Source organism: Pogona vitticeps, chromosome 4 (genome assembly GCF_051106095.1).
Source record: "Pogona vitticeps strain Pit_001003342236 chromosome 4, PviZW2.1, whole genome shotgun sequence".
NCBI classification, from domain to species: domain Eukaryota; kingdom Metazoa; phylum Chordata; class Lepidosauria; order Squamata; family Agamidae; genus Pogona; species Pogona vitticeps.
In genome coordinates, this window is record NC_135786.1 from 79046420 (window position 1) to 79066741 (window position 20322).

The 20322-nt window shown below is 38.9% G+C and overlaps 1 protein-coding gene across 3 annotated transcripts in view; it reads right to left on the reverse strand.

The window, feature by feature from the left end:
* NEGR1 (neuronal growth regulator 1) overlaps positions 1 to 20322 on the reverse strand; it is a 600158-nt gene that overhangs the window by 113035 nt on the left and 466801 nt on the right. For 2 of the 3 annotated variants that reach the window (XM_020795257.3, XM_020795256.3), the window contains exons 5-6: positions 18622 to 18742; positions 6736 to 6887 (exon numbers count right to left, since the gene is read on the reverse strand). The exons of the other annotated variant lie outside the window; for it this stretch is intronic. In XM_020795257.3, the coding sequence (XP_020650916.1) occupies positions 6736 to 6887; positions 18622 to 18742 (273 nt within the window). The remainder of the gene's footprint in view (positions 1 to 6735; positions 6888 to 18621; positions 18743 to 20322) is intronic. 3 annotated transcript variants of the gene reach the window in all.

Genomic DNA, 20322 nt, shown 5'->3' on the forward strand with positions numbered 1-20322 from the left:
CACACATGGTGGCCAATTGATTACCCATGGTTGGGTGAATGCAACTGCACTATCCTCCTTCCATTTCCCAGCAATGAATACAGAGCTATATATACCTCCAGTATATATCACTCTGGAGGTGATACATACTTTTCTCACTGGAGATGGCACTCATCTTTGTTGTCTCATATACTTTGTACATACTCAAACTTTAGAGACCAGAAAAATTACTTTTTTGGACTATAGTGGACAACCACGCTGCCTGGAGTATTGAGGGAACAGGATGGTCCCAAAACTACTCTCATAACTTCTGATGTAACAGCACAAGAATCCCCAAATGCAAATATAACTATCAAAATACAGAAAGTGCAAGCTGAACATGGCCTTATTGTCCCTGGTAATTCAGTCATAAAGCAGTGACATACATGCCAGGATATGGTCGTATATTACCTTCTGGCATGCCCATCCCTTCTGGAAGCTCACTTGTGTCAGAAGAAGTCACACCAACCATACATTTCATAGTTTTGCATTGCATGTATCCTGATGACATAGAAGTGAGGGTCCACAATGCTGCCTGCTTGGGGGGCGCAGTTTGCAGCTTGGTGTTTGAGATGCAGGTAGACCCCAGAAGGGAACTCCTCCCTCCTAGGTGCCCTTGCACTAGAGGAGTTCTGGGGGAAGGGCTGCTGGCCATCCAAACTTGGGCGACCAGCAGTACTTTAGGGAGGGGCACCCAGACAGGTCACACTGGCTTTAAAACCCCTCCTCACGTGTTGAAAAACTGTCCAATACAAAAGGCAACTGAACGATGGGATAATATAAATGGCTTGTCACGAGATAGAGCTTGAATAACATAGAATTAAACTAAGATGTAATTGTAAGTTGAAACCTGGAGGGTAGGGAGAGGGGGGGCATAGACTGTGGGGGTGGCTGGCTGCCTATCGGTAGCAGAATGGAAAAGCCATAGGATGGCCTTTTTTCTTCGTATGGGGGTGTCAGTGGGGGTGGGGTGGAGGGGGCAGTGGTGGTGTGGCAGTGGGGGATGGCAGTGGGGGATGGCAGTGGCAGTGGGGGGCAGGGGCGGTGTGTGTGTGTGTGTTTTAGTAACCCCCCACAAATCGACAAATTCATTATTCATCGGTTCATGGGGGCAACTTTGTGCTTTGTGAGTTATCAGCTTTTGACGACTCACGAAGCAGGATGACTCACCAAAATGGTGAGTCGTCCCCATCTCTAGTACCTACTATTCACCCTTCTTTCCAATCAATCTTCCTCTTTTCAGGCTGTATCTTTCTATACCTTTCTCTTCCCCTGAGACAGATGTGCATGCTGCCTCCACATATGGAGCATCTGAAATTGCCTTCGGTTCTATTCTTGCAAAGCAACTTGAAGTTCATACTAAATTTTAATTCAGTGAAAAAGTTCTATTTAGTAACTCAATTTCAATTTGTTAGAAAATATTGCAACGGGACAGAGAGATATTATCTATTTCCTTCATGCCACTAAAGCAGATGTTCAAGACAACATGGTATTTACATTTCACCATCATTATTACCATATCTCAACATTTCTATAGCACCTTTCATCCCCAAAGAGCTGAAAACATATGATTGGTATACAAACAGATCACTTAATCCAGCACTGAAATGAATCTGTGACAGATGCTTAATGACGTTCAAACATTCTGCAATGACAGAAACTTTGGAATATACAGCTGAGTTCTCTTTAAAATATGGCCATGCTCAATTGCCTTTGCTATGCTAAAGTGGCAATTTGCAGTCTTTTAAAAACTAAGCAAAACCAGACTCTCGTAGCTTGAAAAAGAATTCTCACTGGACGAGAATCAGGTTTCCAGGAAACCATCCTGGATTCCAGTCCTGTGGAAAAGCATGAACTGTACAACCACACTTGCATAAGTAACTAGGTGCTACTGGGTGCAACAGAAGTAAAGATATGTGCCCTCTTTGTCTTCTCTGCTTTGTTGCCTTCTCAATATAGACTGATAATTTCAGGCTTGATTTCCTTTCCTTACACACACCATTTCCTCTTTCATTCACAAAACCAGTGGTAAAAGACACCATCTTTCATGCCCTCCCTCCAAAGGAAGTCTTTACTAAACATCTTTCTCTTCACCAAAGTAAATAAAAGTCTTTGGTTGATGCCGTCAAATAGGAGGGCTCATATTGGCTAACCAAATTAAGGGTGTAACCCCTGTCCACTGCAGAATAACACGATCCACCTCCTAGATTTTGAAGGATAGAAGCAGTGTAGAATGCACTCCTCCTTTCTACCCCTTCTTTACTCTCACCTTCTTGTCCCTAAAGAAAAGCCATTCCTGAGGGTGGGGTAATCCTCCTTAATGGAGTCCAGTGTTGTAGAGTCCGGTGTAGCAGAGGTGGGTGCAGTCAAAATATGAAATAAGCCGCATGCTGGGAAATCAGCCCAGAGAAGGGAGCATCTGTGCTCTGAGTGGAAGCTAAGGTCAATTTTGACTCAAGCCAAAGTATTTTGAACTATTTTGAACAACAACGTATGTTGTCCTGTGACAAGCAAACAGGAATTGTCTGCATTATAAAAATCCCTGATACTCCCATTACAATATTTATATCTTTAGATATCCAGCTCAATATTTCTTTTTCTGTTTGCTAAATATTTGATTATCAGGAACATTTGTTTAGGAAAATTTTAATAAAATTCCCTTTGTCCTGCTGTTGAAAAGTAAGTGAAATTGTTTAAGAGACAGTTGAAGTCAGTTTGTTTTCTCAAGCAGTTTTCCTCCAGAGATATTTTTAGGGAAGTCTTTTCTAATATTTTTAAAAAAATTTAACTTGACACTGTACTAATTCAGAAGCAGAGTTTGCATATTTAAATGAGACTTAACTTCTCTCTTTGTCTCTGTGAAAAAAGAGTCTTTTATCTTGGGTCTTTGGGTCTTGGTACCATAATGCTGCTTGTTCCCTTGGGATAATGGGTTTAATGAATCATAAAATGCACACTTTTACTTATGGTAAAAGACTGCATTTCCCCCTCTTCTGCGGGGGAAGAACTTGCCATGTAAACAAAGCAACATGCTTAAAGTGAGCCCCTAGATGGCAGGATGGGACCATCCACTATTATTCACCCATAGGATTAAAAGTGGAATCTCAGTGGAAACACAAACATTTATTGTACAATATACATACATACACGTGTGTGTGTGTGTGTGTGTGTGTGTGTGTGTGTGTGTGTATGTGTGTGTGTGTGAAATAGACTAGATGAATGATTTGTCACAAACAACTTGTTATTGTGACCTTGTCATCACAAGATGGTCGGTAGTGTTGATGTTTTGTTTTTCATTTGTGCTGACGACGGACTATTTACTCAGCCACAGGTTGTCCATCAGTGCTCCAGGCAGTGTCATCACAGGCTTCACAAGGCACTACTCAGCTAGAAAAGCTGAAGAAAGATTTCACATCTATTCTGCCTTCTAGACCTCCATTTTCTTGAAAAGAAACATTAGCTGTGCTGGCCTCATTGGTCCCTTTCATACTATAAATCCCTAATTTTCATATGTCAGTTGGCCGATGCATACTTAATGTAGAGTACTTGATCATCTGCTGTCTTGGTATTGATGACTAGACACTGGCTAAGCTTCTGCAAGAACACTCAGTTCCAAGACTTAATTTCCGTCTTCTTAACACAACATGCCTTTTTTCCTGCCATATTGTAAATTCTCTGAAATAAGAGTCATTGCCCTCACCTTTTTTTAATCAACTCTTCTGCTCAAAGGACATTATTCTATATTAGACCTTTATCTAATTGTTCCCTTCATGTGTTCATCATTAGATATCCACTTTTCCTTTTTACACATTTGAAATCTTAGTGTCATCCATAAGAAGAGCCCTGCTGCATCAGGCCAAGGGCCCATCCAGTCCAGCTTCCTGTATCTCACAGTGGCCCCACCAGATGCCTCTGGGAGCACACGAGACAACAAGATAGCTGTCTCCTGATACCCCTCCTCTGCATCTGGCATTTTGAGGTATCTTCCTTCTAAGTTTGGAGATTATACATCCTCATCATAGCTTGTAACCTGCAATGGACTTTTCCTCCAGAAATCTGTCCAATTCCCCTTTTAAAGGCATCTAGGCCAGATGCCATCACCACTTCTTGTGGAAAGGAGGAAGAACAACAAGTAATCTCATGCTAAACAGATAATTAGATATTCTCATGGATCAGTGAAAGCTCATTTTATCTACATAGCAATCTAGTCATATGATTAGTTATACTGTATTAACCCTCTTCCAGCTAAACTGAAATAAATCTCTTTATATGTTGGGACAGAGGTTTCAGTGAGCCAAGTTGAGTCACTTAAGTTGAGTCTTGACTCAACCTTCTCATATTTTGAGATGTGAATATGTGAACAATAGCAATGTTTCTGTAGCTGGTGGAATTTGCAGTTCTATAGAAAAACAGTCATCTACAAATTATTCCGGATTAGTTGAAAACTTATTTCTGGAACTTCTAAAGTTCTAGAGTACTGTATCTATACAGACAAAAAAGCTTTTGTGACTAAGTCATAATAGTGACTTAGTTTTTGATTGCTTATGTCATTTTCATAGGCAGTTAATAATTTATGTTTTCATTGGATATTAATACAAAGTAAATATGTTGCATATGAATGAGAATTATAGCACTGAAGTTAAAGGTTCCCAGGCTTAGGCTGACAAGATTCACCTTTCAGATTATGGCTGTAATATTTTTCTGGTAGATCTATAAAATGCATTTACTAGATTTTGTCCTGCAGAAGTGGGGGTGGTGTGGGCGCAGAAGGCATGGCCACACCGAAATTTTTCCTATTTTGTGGCAGGTTTGCTCAGGAATTCTGTCAGATATTGGTAAGTACATGTCAGTGCCCTTATGGCAATTCATGATTTCTGAGTCTTGTAGTTTCAGGCTTTGCTCTATCAACAATGAGTATTATAACTGTCTTGAGGCAAACTGTTAATTTACTGACAAGGATGCACCATTGTGCTAAATCTTATTGCTCATAGAAGTACACTACAACAAAATAAATGTTAGTATCAGAGAAATGTATGCCAGTGGTCCATTTACAACATGCATGTGCTTAGAACCTCACACACAATCCAATGTTGCAAAGTGTACAGCGTAAGAGAAACGCAGGTACACTCAGATCCTCACAAACCAATGTTGCTAAGTTGCTGGCTTGGAATGATGGTGATCTTGTACCATAACAGTTTCAACCAGGGGAGCAAATAAGACTGGAAGCAGCCCTGAGACTGCATTGTTGCTTCTTTAAAACTCAGTGTTGCTGAGAAGATACAGCCTTTGTAATTCTTCCACCACTATTAATATCATTTGAAGGAACATAGACAGAAGCAGCTAATTAACAAGGAATCTGAGATGGTGGGAATTTTGCCAGAGCTGAGGTGTGCTGCCTTGTACATTCAGAGAATCAGTTGCTTTAGGGTTATAACACAGCTTTGTGACAGAATCATGATAAAATCACTATGTCTTCATATACTGATTGTAGCTCTGCAGGGGAATAACAATGGTTGGCCAACAGGGGCTCTGTATCCTTAGTTGATATTGGCAGCTTTTCTAATTACACTATTCCAACCACTCAATTATTTGTTGTATCTTCCTAATGTATCATCAGCTTTTTATTTATTCATGCACATTTTAATTAAGAAATCAAAGTCTATTTGAAAATAACAGTGAGCAATATTTTTCCATCAGATTCTATTTATTGTAACACTCAGTAAAATATGTCAGTGAATTGCTTATTGTTAGCTAATTGAATTCTTAAAGAATTATGCCCAGAATATGATATGGCAAACTACCACAGCTCTGAAAACACACATTCTCAAAAATAAATAGGAAAATCTTGTATGCAAAGTTCTGTACCAATATATGACCATAGTGAACCCTCACTTCAATTCTGTATCTCACAACTGGTCCCATTAACTGATGTCGCTAAGGATGAGAGACTATTTGCTTCGCAGTCCAAATAAATTCACACTTAGGCCCTACTGGTGGTTGGAGAGAATGCATAAGCCAGAGATACTTGCTCCTGGACTTTTCATGGCTGAGACATAATACAGATGTGAGAAACAGGTCACATCTGAAAGGACACTTACAAATAGCAGATATTGCCTTTCAAATGTTTGTACCATTGATGTGGATATTGTTTTGAGCCAGAGATAACTGCTAATAGAGTCAAACGTTCAATTGGCATTTCCATGGGGCTTGAACTAGTTGTTATATAAGGCACTGATGAAAACAGTGCTGTAGGTCAAGTCCTCTCTCACTTCATTCGATACTTGATGCTCTTTCTGACTAAATTCAACATTGGCTGCTATGGACACTGGACCACAAGGAGGTTTTTCATCACCAAGAACTGTGACACAAGATTTAGTCATCCGCAGAAGATCATCACCTTATAGAACCATATCATGCATGAACCAGCCCCGTTATTCACATCCATCCTGGCATGGGTTAAGTCAAATGCAATGTTCTTGCAACTACAGTGCCTCTGCTCCAGTTCACCCAAACATACTAGATAATCAGGAAACAGGCTTATGGCTCTAGTCAAACAAAACAATTGAATTGTTCAGAGAAATGTATATAAATTAGTATCTTTCTGAGGAGATCCTGAATCAACAGTACTCCTACAGTTTTTTGTTCTTCAAGGTAGAGGGAAAAACACCCCCACGCACCCCACAAAATGTATATTTTCCATAATCTTTCTTGACTTACGGTTAAGAAGCAGGCTGGCATTGGTTGTGCCTAGTTTGTTGGAAGCGACACACGTATAGTTGCCAAAATGCTCGTCTGTCACATTGTTGAAATTTAAAAAGGATCTTGAACTATAGCTTTTAATAGTAATCCCTTGTTGTCCATTGATCAGTCTAGAAGAGGGGAAAAGGGGGAAAAGACTCTATTAGGAGCCACAGGTGAACATGCTTGTACTCTTTTTCCTTATGGAAGCATGTGATTAAAAAAAAGCATACTTTCTACTAGAATGATAAATCTGGGTGGTTGGGAGATGTGATAAGACAGGCAAAGCATGCTAGCAAGGGCTTATGTGAAGAAGAGGTTACTGTATTATACTTTGCCAAGGACTGCAAGTCAGCAAAGGGCTTTTCACTGTTGCAAACAACAGTGCAGGAGTCTCACAATTACAGAATGGAATTTTCCCCTTTTGGGGTGTGTTGACACCAATTATGAACTGAGCAGTTGATGGGGAAATGAAAACTCTGGGGGGGAAAATACTCCCTGAATGACCATACTTTCCCCCCTTCTATCAGAGATCTACTTGTCTTTTAGATCCCCATTAAAAACATATCTATTTGTACAACCATTTGTATAATCAGCAAGTGTTTAGTTTGCTTTAGCTGCTATTTTTAACAGATATTTTAATTTGTGGTTTTAGATATGTCTAATTTTTAACAAGTATGATTTGTGATTTTATATATTTGTAACTTGCAGTTTGAACCGTGTGTGTGTGTGTGTGTGTTTATCATTAGCCACCCTGAGTTCTCAGGAATCAATATAAAGGTGAGTCTAATTAATGAGTTTGGAGTAGTAGTAGTAGTAGTAGTAGTAGTAGTAGTAGTAGTAGTAGTAGTAGTAGTAGTAGTAGTAGTAGTAGTAGTAGTAATAATAATAATAATAATAATAATAATAATAATAATAATAATAATAATAATAATAATAATAATAATAATAATAATAATAATAATAATAATAATAATAATAATATGGAAGCAAAACCAGTTTATTCTTTTCCCCTTACTAATTTCAGCTTTTCAGCTACTGGCCTCATTCTCAAATCTTTGTTTACCAATTTAAAACAATTGCCAATAGCTGCTGATTTACTTTATGAAATTTTGCAAACATGGCATCTCAAATGCATTTTTTTAGGACCTGACCTTTTGGTCTGTCTCCATGCACCAGCAGTGTTGAGAAATAAGAAGTACAATGTAACAACAACAATAATAGCAGCAGCAACAACAACAAACTGTTTCTCTGGAGGCAATTCGTTGGACAAAATTAGGACCAGTAATAAACTGAAGACTCCCCCCCCCCTCAGTACTTCCAGGGCTGTGAGAAAGTGAAATAGAGGAAATACCAAGAGTAAACAGTCCAGATGCTGTGTCAGTTCAGGGCATATATTGATTCAGGGTGAATCATGGCAGACGGACAGGCTAAGAAACACTTAGGAAGTGGACCGTGGGGCCAGGAGCAATAACGAGAAGCTGTTTAGCCACCTCTAACAATCTCCTCCTGCTTCAGCTTCTTGGGCACTACAAAGGAAACAGGGAATGCCGGCTGGCAAGGCCAGTACATATTCCAATGCAAGGCAGAGCTGGTACTCTATTATTGAATATAAGTTTGGATCTGAAATGGTTCAATTTATCAATACTGTAAATTAAACTTGAGGCCAGAAACTGAAGTTAGAGACAGTCCATAATTAGAGCTAAAAGCATATTAATGGTCCAGAGAAATGTTTTTTGTGAATCAGATTTCTGTATTTGTGAATTGGATTTCAAAGTATGCTAAGCTTAAATCACAAAGACCAGGCACCAAACAAAGGAAGGCAGTTAACATAATGGCAGAGTTGACTCTCACATTGGTTAAGACTTTTTCTCTTGTGGTTACAGGTCATCTCTAATGTTTGTTTCTGGCCTCAGAAATCCTTTTTTCTTAAAGCTAACTGTAGTCCCAGCTAGAAATGGGATTTATATTAATTTTCAAAAATAAATCTGATTCCTAACTAAGCGTCTGCTCTGGTTGGGACTAACACTATATTCAACCACAGTTTTCAGTGAATGTGTAGATGATGTGGATGCACATGGAGGAAAAGAGGGATTGCATACACAGTTTCCACTCCTGGCTTGTATGCATTCAGCTGAATAACTGCATAGCACCTATTGCTGCTTTAAATCTCTTTCTGCAGGATCTGTAACCCTTCTGTCAGAGTCAGTCTGAACCCACGTGTCAGTCCAACTCTCTGCAAACTTGCATATTGGAACACCTCTTGCCTTGTTCTCCTCAACATGAAAATTTTCTACTGTATTTATCTCATGGCTTAGTAAAGCCATGACCTCTTTGAGATGTATAAATGTTATTGCAGAAGCCTAAATGGCACTTCCCCATATGCAATGTCTTGTTCATGTCTTCAGAGATCAATATGGGTCTGCACAGCATCAAAAAATGCATTGACTTCTCAGGGCCGAACCACTATACTGGTGCTAAGTTGTTTCTTTGTGTAACTCCTCTTGTAAACATATGTCTTGTCTTTTCTCTCTCTCCCCCCCCCCATGTCTTTTCTGATCCCTCCTATAGGGCAACTGGTGTATACCTATCAAAAAGTATTCTCCTGCACATTCACAGTAATACTTTTATTCCCTAAAGTGTTTCCAGACAGATACAAATTATCCACTTCTTTTTTTGAGCTTCGAATATAGATCATAATGCTTCTTGAATGACTTTTCCTTCATTCTATGCAAAAAGCTCAGATTTGCAAGTAAAATAATCAGCTTATGAAAAACAAAATGTGCATTTATTTATAAAAGAGGGGGAGGAGCCAGGAATATTTTAATCTAGCCTTCACAATGAAGAATTAGATCTTGGCCATGGCCAAGTCTGTCTTTTACCGGCTCAGGCAGATCATACACCTTCACCCCATCTCGACAGGAAATCCCTTACAACACTGATCCATGCATTTGTGATATTGAAAATAAACTATTGCAACATATTCTATGTAGGGCTGCCCTTGAAAGTGGTTTGGAAGCTGCAGCTGGTACAGAACACTGCTGCCAGGTTGGTCTTTGGAACATCTCAATATAACTCCTGTCCTGGCCCATCTGCACTGGCTGCCCGTATGCTTCCGGGCCAAGTTCAAGGTTCTTATGTTGGCATTTAAAACCCTTCATGGTTTAGGACCTTGTCACCCATCTGAGAACCTCTCCCTCCAAACATCTGCCCATCCCACCCATACCTGTTATATGGGGATGCTCCAAGTGGCCACTTGGGGGAGGCTCGGAAGGCTACCATCCATAACCGGTCGGCTGGTTCACTCTGGAATTCCCTTCCTTTAGATGTGCAGCTAGCCTAATCCCTCCTGAATTTTAGGTGGTCACTTAAGTCCTGGCTATTCTTCCAAGCCTTTCTGTAGCTTTCCCCAAAGCACTGTAATATACCACAATTTTTTTGGGGGGGGGAGGTAGTCTATGTGCCTCTCCTGTTTAGTGCACCCTAGGACCATCCTTATCATGGTCCTGGAATTTGGATTCTTTTCCATTTGATCTTTTTATTGCTTTTCTATTATTGCTATGTTTTGTTGTGTCTGCTGTCCAGAGTAGTACAGTATCTTCGCTACTAGCTATGAGGGATAAAAGTGTAAATAAGTAAGTTAGTAAATTAAAAAAAAATCCCAGTAGAAATATTGCAGATATATATGGTTGCAATTATAATGTGTGCTTGTGACAAGAGGATAGCCTATGGTTGGAAATAAGATCCACAGCAGAGTTCCACACCACCACATAAAGTGGATATACTATTATGGTCACCATCTTCTACCAAAACCCCATTTCCCCTCTTTCTGCTTGGCTACAGGGAATATTGGCAACCTCATCTTTTTTACTTAAAATGGTGAAGTATAATAATAATAATAATAATAATAATAATAATAATAATAATAATAATAATAATAATAATAATAATAATAATAATAATAATAATAATAATAATAAAAACCACTTCCTACTCTCATCTGGGAAGAGCTTCATAAGCAAACTGGAAGCAATATTTTCTTTAGTATTCCTCTTTAGTAGCTGTGCTCATTTCATTCTCTCCCCTCCATGTCTATCACTGCAGATTTGCTGCATTGATTGAAGATATAAATAGATTAAGTAGCCCAAAAATTGCTCAGAATTGCACCCCCCCACAAAAAAAAACTTAAAGCAGAAGAGAAAAAAGTTTTTCATAGGACTGAAACAAAAAGACCCAGCTTAATGTATCAGTGCACAACTCTAGTTCCAGATATAAATAGGTCAGGCAAAATTTCTAGGAAAGGAGAAAACATTCCCTAATAGAAACAAATCCCCCTGATTGGGCATCTTAGCCTTTCTTTTCCTTTTCCTTTCTTTCTTTCTTTCTTTCTTTCTTTCTTTCTTTCTTTCTTTCTTTCTTTCTTTCTTTCTTTCTTTCTTTCTTTCTTTCTTTCTTTCTTTCTTTCTTTCTTTCTTTCTTTCTTTCTTTTTTTAAATAATCAGTCACTTGTGGCTTCTTGTACTTCCTTCCCTTCTTCAAGGAAATAGTCATGTTCCTTGTTCTCTTTCATCTACTGTGGCTGGTTAGCCTTGAGGGTCCTTCCATGTTGGCTTTCTGCACTCTTGCACATATAGAAGCCAGCTTTAGGAACATCTGTACTAAAGTCTAGTTTGACTTTTTAAAAAAACAAAAATCCTGAATTCTTTTTTTCCTTCTTTACTGTGCATTTACCTCCCTAAGTGATTACTCCTGAAATAAGCTCACTTTACTAACCTTCTGTATTCTGCAGATATACCTTTGAAAGATTCCTACAGACTCAGCACACAGGTCCTACATGTTTTGGGTGATTGTGAAAGCTCTGCTAGTCCTTTAAGCTTCTAAAGAGGTCATGGAAGTAGAAAAGGGCATGGCTTGATTCTCAAACAGAGACCAGACCATTTCCACGTGTGGCTCTTCAGAACAGAGACCTAGATGAAGGAGAGAAGAATTTTGGAAGCACAGAAATCTACAAGAACATCCCTAAGTGACGATAGCATTGTGAGATGAGATGAGCAAATCCATGTAGCAAAAGATTCCATAATCTAATACTTAAGGATGATATAGCTTGTACATAAGAACAATGAGAAATTTGCTATATTGTGATCTAGTGTCTCAGAGATTCAGATGGACTATGAAGGGATTTATTTGGTCTCCAATTAAGAGCTGATGGAATTCTGTTCATTAGGTAGAGAAAATTGCTTAATATATATCAACGTGATACTGCACAATGAAGGTTTACTAGTGTACAAAATTTTTTGCAGGGGATCTTTGGCAAAGGAGTATTCTCCTCTTACTTCTGGTGATAAAAGCAATGGGAGGCCCCCACAAAGGGAGGCATTAAATGATTGCAAGGGAGAAGCTGATCAAAGGATGTTATAAAAGAAAATAAACCTTAGTGGATAAAATTACACAACTAGGAGAAAACCAAGGGAAAAGAAATTTGCACACAAGCTACCAGGAGCCAGTTAGAGAAGAGGGGTGGACCTGAAAGGTATAATTGTGGCCACAAGAGCTAAAAAGCTGCCCAAACAGTGGGGGGTAGGAATGGAAAAATCACCTAATAAAGATTGCAGTTTTAAATCACAGCATTTTACAAAGAGATCAAAAGAGGAACAAAAAACCAAACAATTCAAATCAATAGCAGGGATAGTTGACATATGAGTTAAACAAAAGCAGGGACATACACAAGGAAGTAGAAAGATTAGAACTGTTGATGGCTGTGGGCATGGATGTATGTGCATTTCAGTAGCAACTTGAGTACAATAATCCAAAATGAGTAATTGTGCACAAGAGCCTTTGAGAAAAAAGATTAGACTGCATAAATGAACAGATAAGCATAGTGAGTTGCTGGACAGTCCGATTTGCGTTCAATAGCGGTGCAAGAGATTGGTCACCATGAAATATACTCTATGCTATCGTTGAAGAAGAAGGAGATGAACAAACGCATGAAGATTAAGGCATGTACTCATGGCAAAGAAAGATAGATTGCATAGAGTGGAGAGGGACAAGGGTTTCCATTAGCAAACTGAGCAAAACCCACTCAGAGCAGCCACCACAGCTAGTGCACAATGACATCTTCAAATCCATTGAGAGTCCTTCTAAAGAAGGGAATTGTTATTTACTAACCACTGCGGATGGTTATTCCAGATATCAGAGGAAGCCAGATCTTGTATGTAGTGGAGAAATACGTTGCAACCATGAGCAATAAATCTAGTAAAAAAAATCTCAGATTCTTGAGACAGAGAGTGGTGAGGAGTACACCACATTCAGCTATATTTAAGAAAGCAAGGTATTACACACAAACATTGTTCTCTTAGGACTCTGCAGACTTGAAGAAAATAATGTTGCAGAAAGAAAGAAGTTACTAATGGAGATGGTGAAGTACATGTTGCTATATTCTAGGTTACCCAACCAATTCTGGGGAGAGGTTGTGATGATAGTTAAATGCTTGTACAAAAGGCTATCAACCAAAGTGACCAATAAAATCTCATATAAACTGTGCCATGAGAAAAATCTGAGTATGGTGTACATCGGAGTGTTTGGTTCTATGGGTCATGTACCAAAGAAGAAACTGCCCAACCTAAATGACAGAGCTGATGAAGGCATAATAATCTGGGATGTAAAATTACATAATCCTAACTCAAAAATCAGGAACAATGTGAACAACATTGTGAACATTAATGAAGGTGACAGCCCAGACACAAACCATGCCTAACTGTGAAGCTTCACAACCAAAGAGAGTTATTAGTGTAGATGAAGTGTTCACACATCCACCATTAATGGACAGTGGTTAAGAAACAAAAGCTCAAACACAAGAAGATGCAGAACAAACAGAGGGTGATTTAGACCATAGAAGCAGATAAGGCTCCAGGGCTAGATATACAATGCTCATATCAAAACAACCAAGGCATACTGGCCGTACCAGCAATTACAATAGCACACAAAGACTTTTAACGTGAGAGGGAACTGAGACAGTATCTACTTCAGAAGCAAGTAAGGCTGTGAAAGAAGAAATAGAAGCTCTGTCCAGAAATAAAATGTGGACACTCACAGAGCTATCTACAAGAATGATTTGTGCGGACAACCTACGTACCTACTTGAAGAAACCCAAGAAGATGTCCACATGGAGCAGCCTCCTGGACTGAAAAAAACTAAGAGACAATTCACTTATATACAAATTTCAGAAAAGCATCTATGGCCTGAAGCAAGCAGCAAAAACATGAAATGGGAAGCCAGACAAGATATTTGTCAAACAAGGCTTCACACAAAGCCAAGCTGACAAAGTACAGAAATGACAGATGGACGGAGATTCTGACATATATAGATAACTTGGTTCTAGCCTATGAAACGTGAAGTTGATTGTGATGGAGTCCTACACTTTCCGAATAAATAGACTGACATGAAAAGACTAGGAGAAATTACCTACAGCCTTATTATCTTGGAATCTAAAAAGAAGGGGAGGAAGCTGGAAGCTGTCTTCTCAGTCAGAAACAAAAGATTAATGGACTCCTAGAATATCTACGACTTAGAAATTCTTATGCAGCGGCCACACTCATGGAAACAGACCACTTCAAGAAAAATGAACAATGTGATTTTTTTTTTGCCACAGAATAACTAATACTGTACCACAATACAGAACTGCTATAGGAAAGTTACTGTCCCTATGGCATAAGATCCGGCACAGCAACAGCAGCTGGAATCTTGTACAGAAAAAAAGACACTCACTAAGCAAGAGAGCCCAGTGTGGAGTGAAAAAAGAAGCCAGACATGTAAATGTCACTGCACACCTAAAGCTGCAAGCCAGTTTAGTGATTTACAGAGATGCAGATTGGGCCAATTGCGCCCCTCTACTTGTGGGAACCTGATCTTCTGTGTGGGATGGAAGTTTGCTGGAGAAGCAAGAAACGAAAGACAGAACATGCGTTATCTGCCCAAGGAATTCTTTCAAGATTATTTCAGTTTATGACAGTTATTTAGCTATGCCATGTAGTTGAAGATCTGGATATGGTTGAATCAAAGCTGATACAAATTATGGAAGACAAACAAAGTTTAATGAAAACTCCTGCAGGCTCAGAAGGTAAACACATGCACAAAGCCTACTGATGTGGTGTATCAAATTACTAAAAGATATATGACAGAAAGGTCTTATTGAGGTAGCTGTCTTCATTTTCTGTAAGCGATCCCTTGTAGATTGTTGCCCTAGATCAATTCATCTACAGTTTTTCCTTTCACTCTCCCATTAATTCCTTCTAATTCATACTGAAAAAGTCACCGTACTACCTTGGTGCACTTTGCTGACATAGCTAGCACAACACCTTACTAAATTCATTGTCAGGATAAGAAGATAGCTGGCTCTATCCTCTCTGTCATAATCTTTGTCATCTTCCCTCTGTGGATTCAGAAAACTAGAAAAATCAGCAATCTGGATTACACAGATTCCCCACCTACAAGAGATTGTCTTCTTCATGAAGTCAAGGGAGTTTTCACTGTGGAGTTCCTATTTGCTAGGAGGTTGCATTCCATGACCCTTGGGGTCTTTTCCAGCGCTACAGTTCTATGATTGTAGGGTTAATGCTCCATATGAAAAGAAAGGAAGAAACACAAATAGGGCTAGTCTGTTCTTCCTCTGTGTATATTTATGCTGATTCAATCACACAGTGCCTGAATAGGTTTTTAAATACTGTACTCTTGTTTCTCAGAAAGAAACATTCCTTTGACCCCCCCCCTTTTTTGGACCTTCCACCTCAAACAAGGACAATTTCTCTACATATTGTCCAAATATTTTCTGCTGTTTTCTCCCTGGAATGACACTGCACTCAGATGACACAAAATGTTTTGCCACAAAATTGGCATAATGCACCATCCTCAGTTCCACTGCTTGTGCTAAGGAGGAAAATACTGGGAAGTCATTTTAATTCAGCTCTTTTTAAGCTAAACTTCGGAATACCCTTCCTGATGGAGGTTTAATATGACAAAGGGTGGGACATCTCGGCATAGAGAATTCTGGAAAGATGTGGAGCAGGGAATGGTATCCATGCTGGATGATCTGAACCGTTTATTATCCGAATACACCTGATCAGATTGAGATGTTGGAAAAGCACAGTTAAATATGAAAATACTTAGGTATGCTTGATTACTCTGAGAATTGCTTATATTTCATCCTGAAAGCAGAACTCTGCATATATAAACAAGTTACCATTTAATTTTGATATATGAAGGCAGTATGGCATAAATCTCAGAGAGAGGTGCAATTTTTCTTAGCATTCAGCCTCAAAATACATATCTGTCATTATTAATGGTATAGCTGCATATTGGTGATTTAATATTTTACATTAAATTAATGCTTCTATTTTTTAAATTTAATCACTACACAGTTCTGCATATAAAATAGGTTTTAGAATAGCCATATATTCCCATATCATTAGAATGTTCACTAGTATTTCTTTTCAAAATTCTGGAGAATGAGTTATGGCTGCATTCAATGAAAGATGAAAATGTGTTCCTCTGTGAGTTTTATGCTGCAATTCTGCACGTGTCTCCACAGAAGTGCATCCCATTAAATTCAGTGTGTTTACCCAGGAGTTTAATGTATGTTGATTCCTTCCAACAACTTCAGCTTCATTAATCTACTTTTTCTAAGTATCTGATTCAGCCTGGGAATTCAACTTCAATTGCATCATGTTTGTGTGTCTTTGTGTTCTTTGATTCCTTTAAACAAAGGTTAGGAACTCTCTGTGTCCTTGTTCCTGGCCCACCAACCACCACCAATAATTATGATAATAGAAAAGGGAAAAGTTACAGAACTCTACATCAATTAATATCCAAATTATAAATTTTCAAACACTAACTGCCATCTGTGCATTGCTTCATAAGAAGCAATGGGTTCAGGTAAGAACAATGAGGCAAACATAACTGTGAATGTTGACATTATTTGATTTGCTATATAATGCTTTCCATATTTTCTGGAAAATGTGATTCTGCAGGCTTATTAACGTGAACACTCAGCACGGTTTTTGCTGAATACTGACATTACTGAATCATAATTGTTTAAGGAAATCCCATGGTGATTCATCCAGTATCTTAGAACTGCTCCACATTCTATGTAGAAAAACGTGGCAGATGGAGGTTTGGCTAAAATTTCCTCTCTAATGTGCTAGCTTGCAACATGCCAGTGATTTTGTTTAAATGACTGGAAATTTTAAAAATGATACACCATCAGCTCCTGCAATCTTTCTGTGCAAATCAAAATTATACTACCGTAGCCTGTTAATTGTGCCCAGTGACTCCTAGGCCACTCCACCCTGAATCAAATATTTCTCTGGCACTGCAACATCAGTGTGATGGGATGTTTCCCCTACCCCTATCCTCTTTGAGCCCTCCGGAGCTGTCTGAAAACCAGTTCCATAGGATTTTCTAGCCCTCTGCAGCAGGTTTTTGTCCTGCATGAGCACTGCTGAGGAAGGTGAAAGTTCCTCTCCTCTTCCAAATAGATTGCACTTCCATCAGTGGAAGTCAAGCACACAATCTTGTCTTTCAGGCTTTTAATTCTCTTCATTTTCAATTCATCTCATTGTCTAAATTGGCAAAAAAGAGGGTGCTCTATATAGAACACAGTTGGTGAAAGCATGTATCTTCACAAATGGGATTACATCCGTGTAAGAAATGATCATTTCAATTCCAATCTCTCTCACTCCCCACATTTTTGAAGGAGGAGGAAAAAGAGGCAAAAGTTATTTCCCTTTCTATTTTTAGAAATTGAGATTAGCTTTCCCACCTTTCAAACATCCTGACATTACAGTGGAAAAAGTATGTGTCTCTGTGTGTGTGGGGGGGGGGTTGTATTTTTTATTTACACTAAAGCATCGCAGTGCCATGCAATTTAGCTTTTATTCCAGAGATAATAGTCAAGATCAAGCTGGAGAACAACATGCATCAGCTTCCAACCCTGAGGACTATCCATTTTAAGATTTGTATTTGAATAATTAATGATATTATATTAGACCATTATAACAAACTTAGCCTCTATTAGGCTGTTGGAAATGTACATTTTGTTTGTTTCATATGTTTCAATTGAAATTATTGCCAATACTTCCACTAGATTATACTGCTTCTGCCAGAATCTGTAGTCCTTCTCCTTGGAGGGGACTCCATGCTCTGGAGGGCAGGTTTGGAGCAGGTTGGATGACATCCTAGGGAGCTGCCACAGGAGAGGGAGAGAAATGAAGTCCATTTTTGCTGGCATGAGGTACAAAAATACACTACTTTATCGTGGTGATATTTTGGAATCATGTTTTGGGTGGCTCATTCATAACACCTAGTTTTTAAGAAAAATGTATTTGATTTGAGCCAAGCTCTATGTTGTAGACATCATAAATTCTCTGGTATATTGACATGGGACAATTTTTCATTCTAATAAAGCCCAAAATGACCAGCTACTAAGGCCAAAATCCTGTTGCTAGTCCCAACTAGAATGGACTCCTTAAATTGACTGTTAAATTAGGAGTCAACAAATATGTAAATTCCATTGATTCCAGAGTCTACTCTAGTGCCAATAGATTCTGGCCGCTTTGTTTCTCTCCTGGCATTATGGCATAAGATGATGTTTTGGAAATAACCCAGGTATCTCAGAAATGATATTCATGGTAGAATAATTTGATGCTAATAGCAAAGCATATATGACCAACTGCTTCCTCTGACAACAAAAATAAAACACAAGTCAAATGCTTATTAATGCCTTTAAAAAATATTTATGCCCCAATATTATGCAGGCCTTAGAGCAAAATAGCCATGTGTAAGAATGAAAGCAGGTTTGATTTACAAACTTACTTCCTTTCTCCTCTGAACCATTCAAAAGCTGGGGAAGGAACACCCGCACTTTCGCATCTTATGAATCCAGTCCCTCCAAGCGTCACTCCACTGGATTTTATTTCCTGAATTGTTGGGGAAACTATAAGGAAACATAAATATTTGTTATTCAAACTCAAACTCATTACAAAGCTACACATAACATGTTGCCCAGAGTTAGGTTTATTTCCCTCTTTAAGTGAACAGTATTATTCAAAAGCCTTTTTAAAGGTAAATAATGCTACTTATTTGTCCCTTATATGGTGTTTAATGATCTTCCCAGACATTGTATGATTGTTCTCTTCACATAGAGTAGGTGGGGAATCTGTGAACTCTCATATTTTTGACTGCAATTCCCACAATGCTATGCCGGATGAGGCAGATTTATGGGACAAAATACCTAGAGGTCCAAAATTTCCCCATCCCTGCTTAATCTCTGTAAATTTGGTCACTCTTATTAATCTCATATTGCAGACAATGTGGGCAACACTGATTAAAAGAGTCAGTTGCCTCAAGCAACAGAAGGAGTATAATGCCAAGGAAAGATTCCAACTTGGACCTGATACTCCCTAAGGGTCAAATTATATGATACAGAAAACATGTTGGAAGCTCAGAGTTCTAGAGGAGCAATTCTGGCAGAATTCTGAGCCTGAGCAAACAAGCTTGATCAGTCACAGACCAAAACAAGCTCCTTTGCAAGTTACAGGGGGTATGAAAAGCTCATTCTGTGAGAAGCAGCTTTCAGCAGCTAAGGTGTTCTTGCGTCTCAGTAATGTGCTATCATATAGTTTGACCCTCACCAAGTCAGTTATCTGAAATCATACAATAGAGCTTCTGAGATACAAAGCTGTGGCAAAATTTTGACACATACGTTATAATAATCACAAAATACTTAAGCCCTCATATATACGACAAGCTTTACTATGTGGGGGGGAAATTGTTATTGGAGGCCAAAGGACAGGCTCTGAAGATCGTAGCACTGGCAAAAAGACCATTTTTTACACAGGTGGCCAGCTGTGGTCCTTCAGATGTTGCTTGAGTGCAACTCTCACAGTTCCTCACCATTGGTGATGTTGCCTATGGTTGATGGGAGTTGTAGTCCGACAGGAATGGGAAGCTAGAGTTGCTTGCCCCTGTTTTACCAGATAGGAAACACAGCATGCACCAGCTAGCAACAGTACTCCAAAAAGGGTTAGTATCCTGTTTGCTTATGTGACTACGTAAGGGCAATCATATAGATGCTTCTTCTCGTCCAGCAGATGCTTCCTTGCACAAACAGGCAGGCACTGATTGTAGAATCAGTTGCAGTATTAGTGCTACTGACTACACAAAGGGAACATATAGAGAGGGGGGGAAATGATGTGATTGTCTTTTTTCCTGAAGTGTATTTTGTCTCAGAAAAAAAGCTACCTTTAATAAGGACGTCTACTAAAAGGACCCAAGTATCTAAAGAAATTAGGTACTGCTTTAACAGGGCTGAGAACCCACAGGGCTTACCTATCTTTTCCCCCCATCAGCATGGGGCTATTGCTTAATTAGTTCTAGAATATGATAATTACAGAATGGTTGCTCCTTTTCATATATAATCCACTTTGAAAACATTTATTTTCTCAAGACTTTACAGAATATAAAATTGTCTTGCTTTAATTGGTAGCAGTCATAGTAATGTAGGGACCTGCCTTA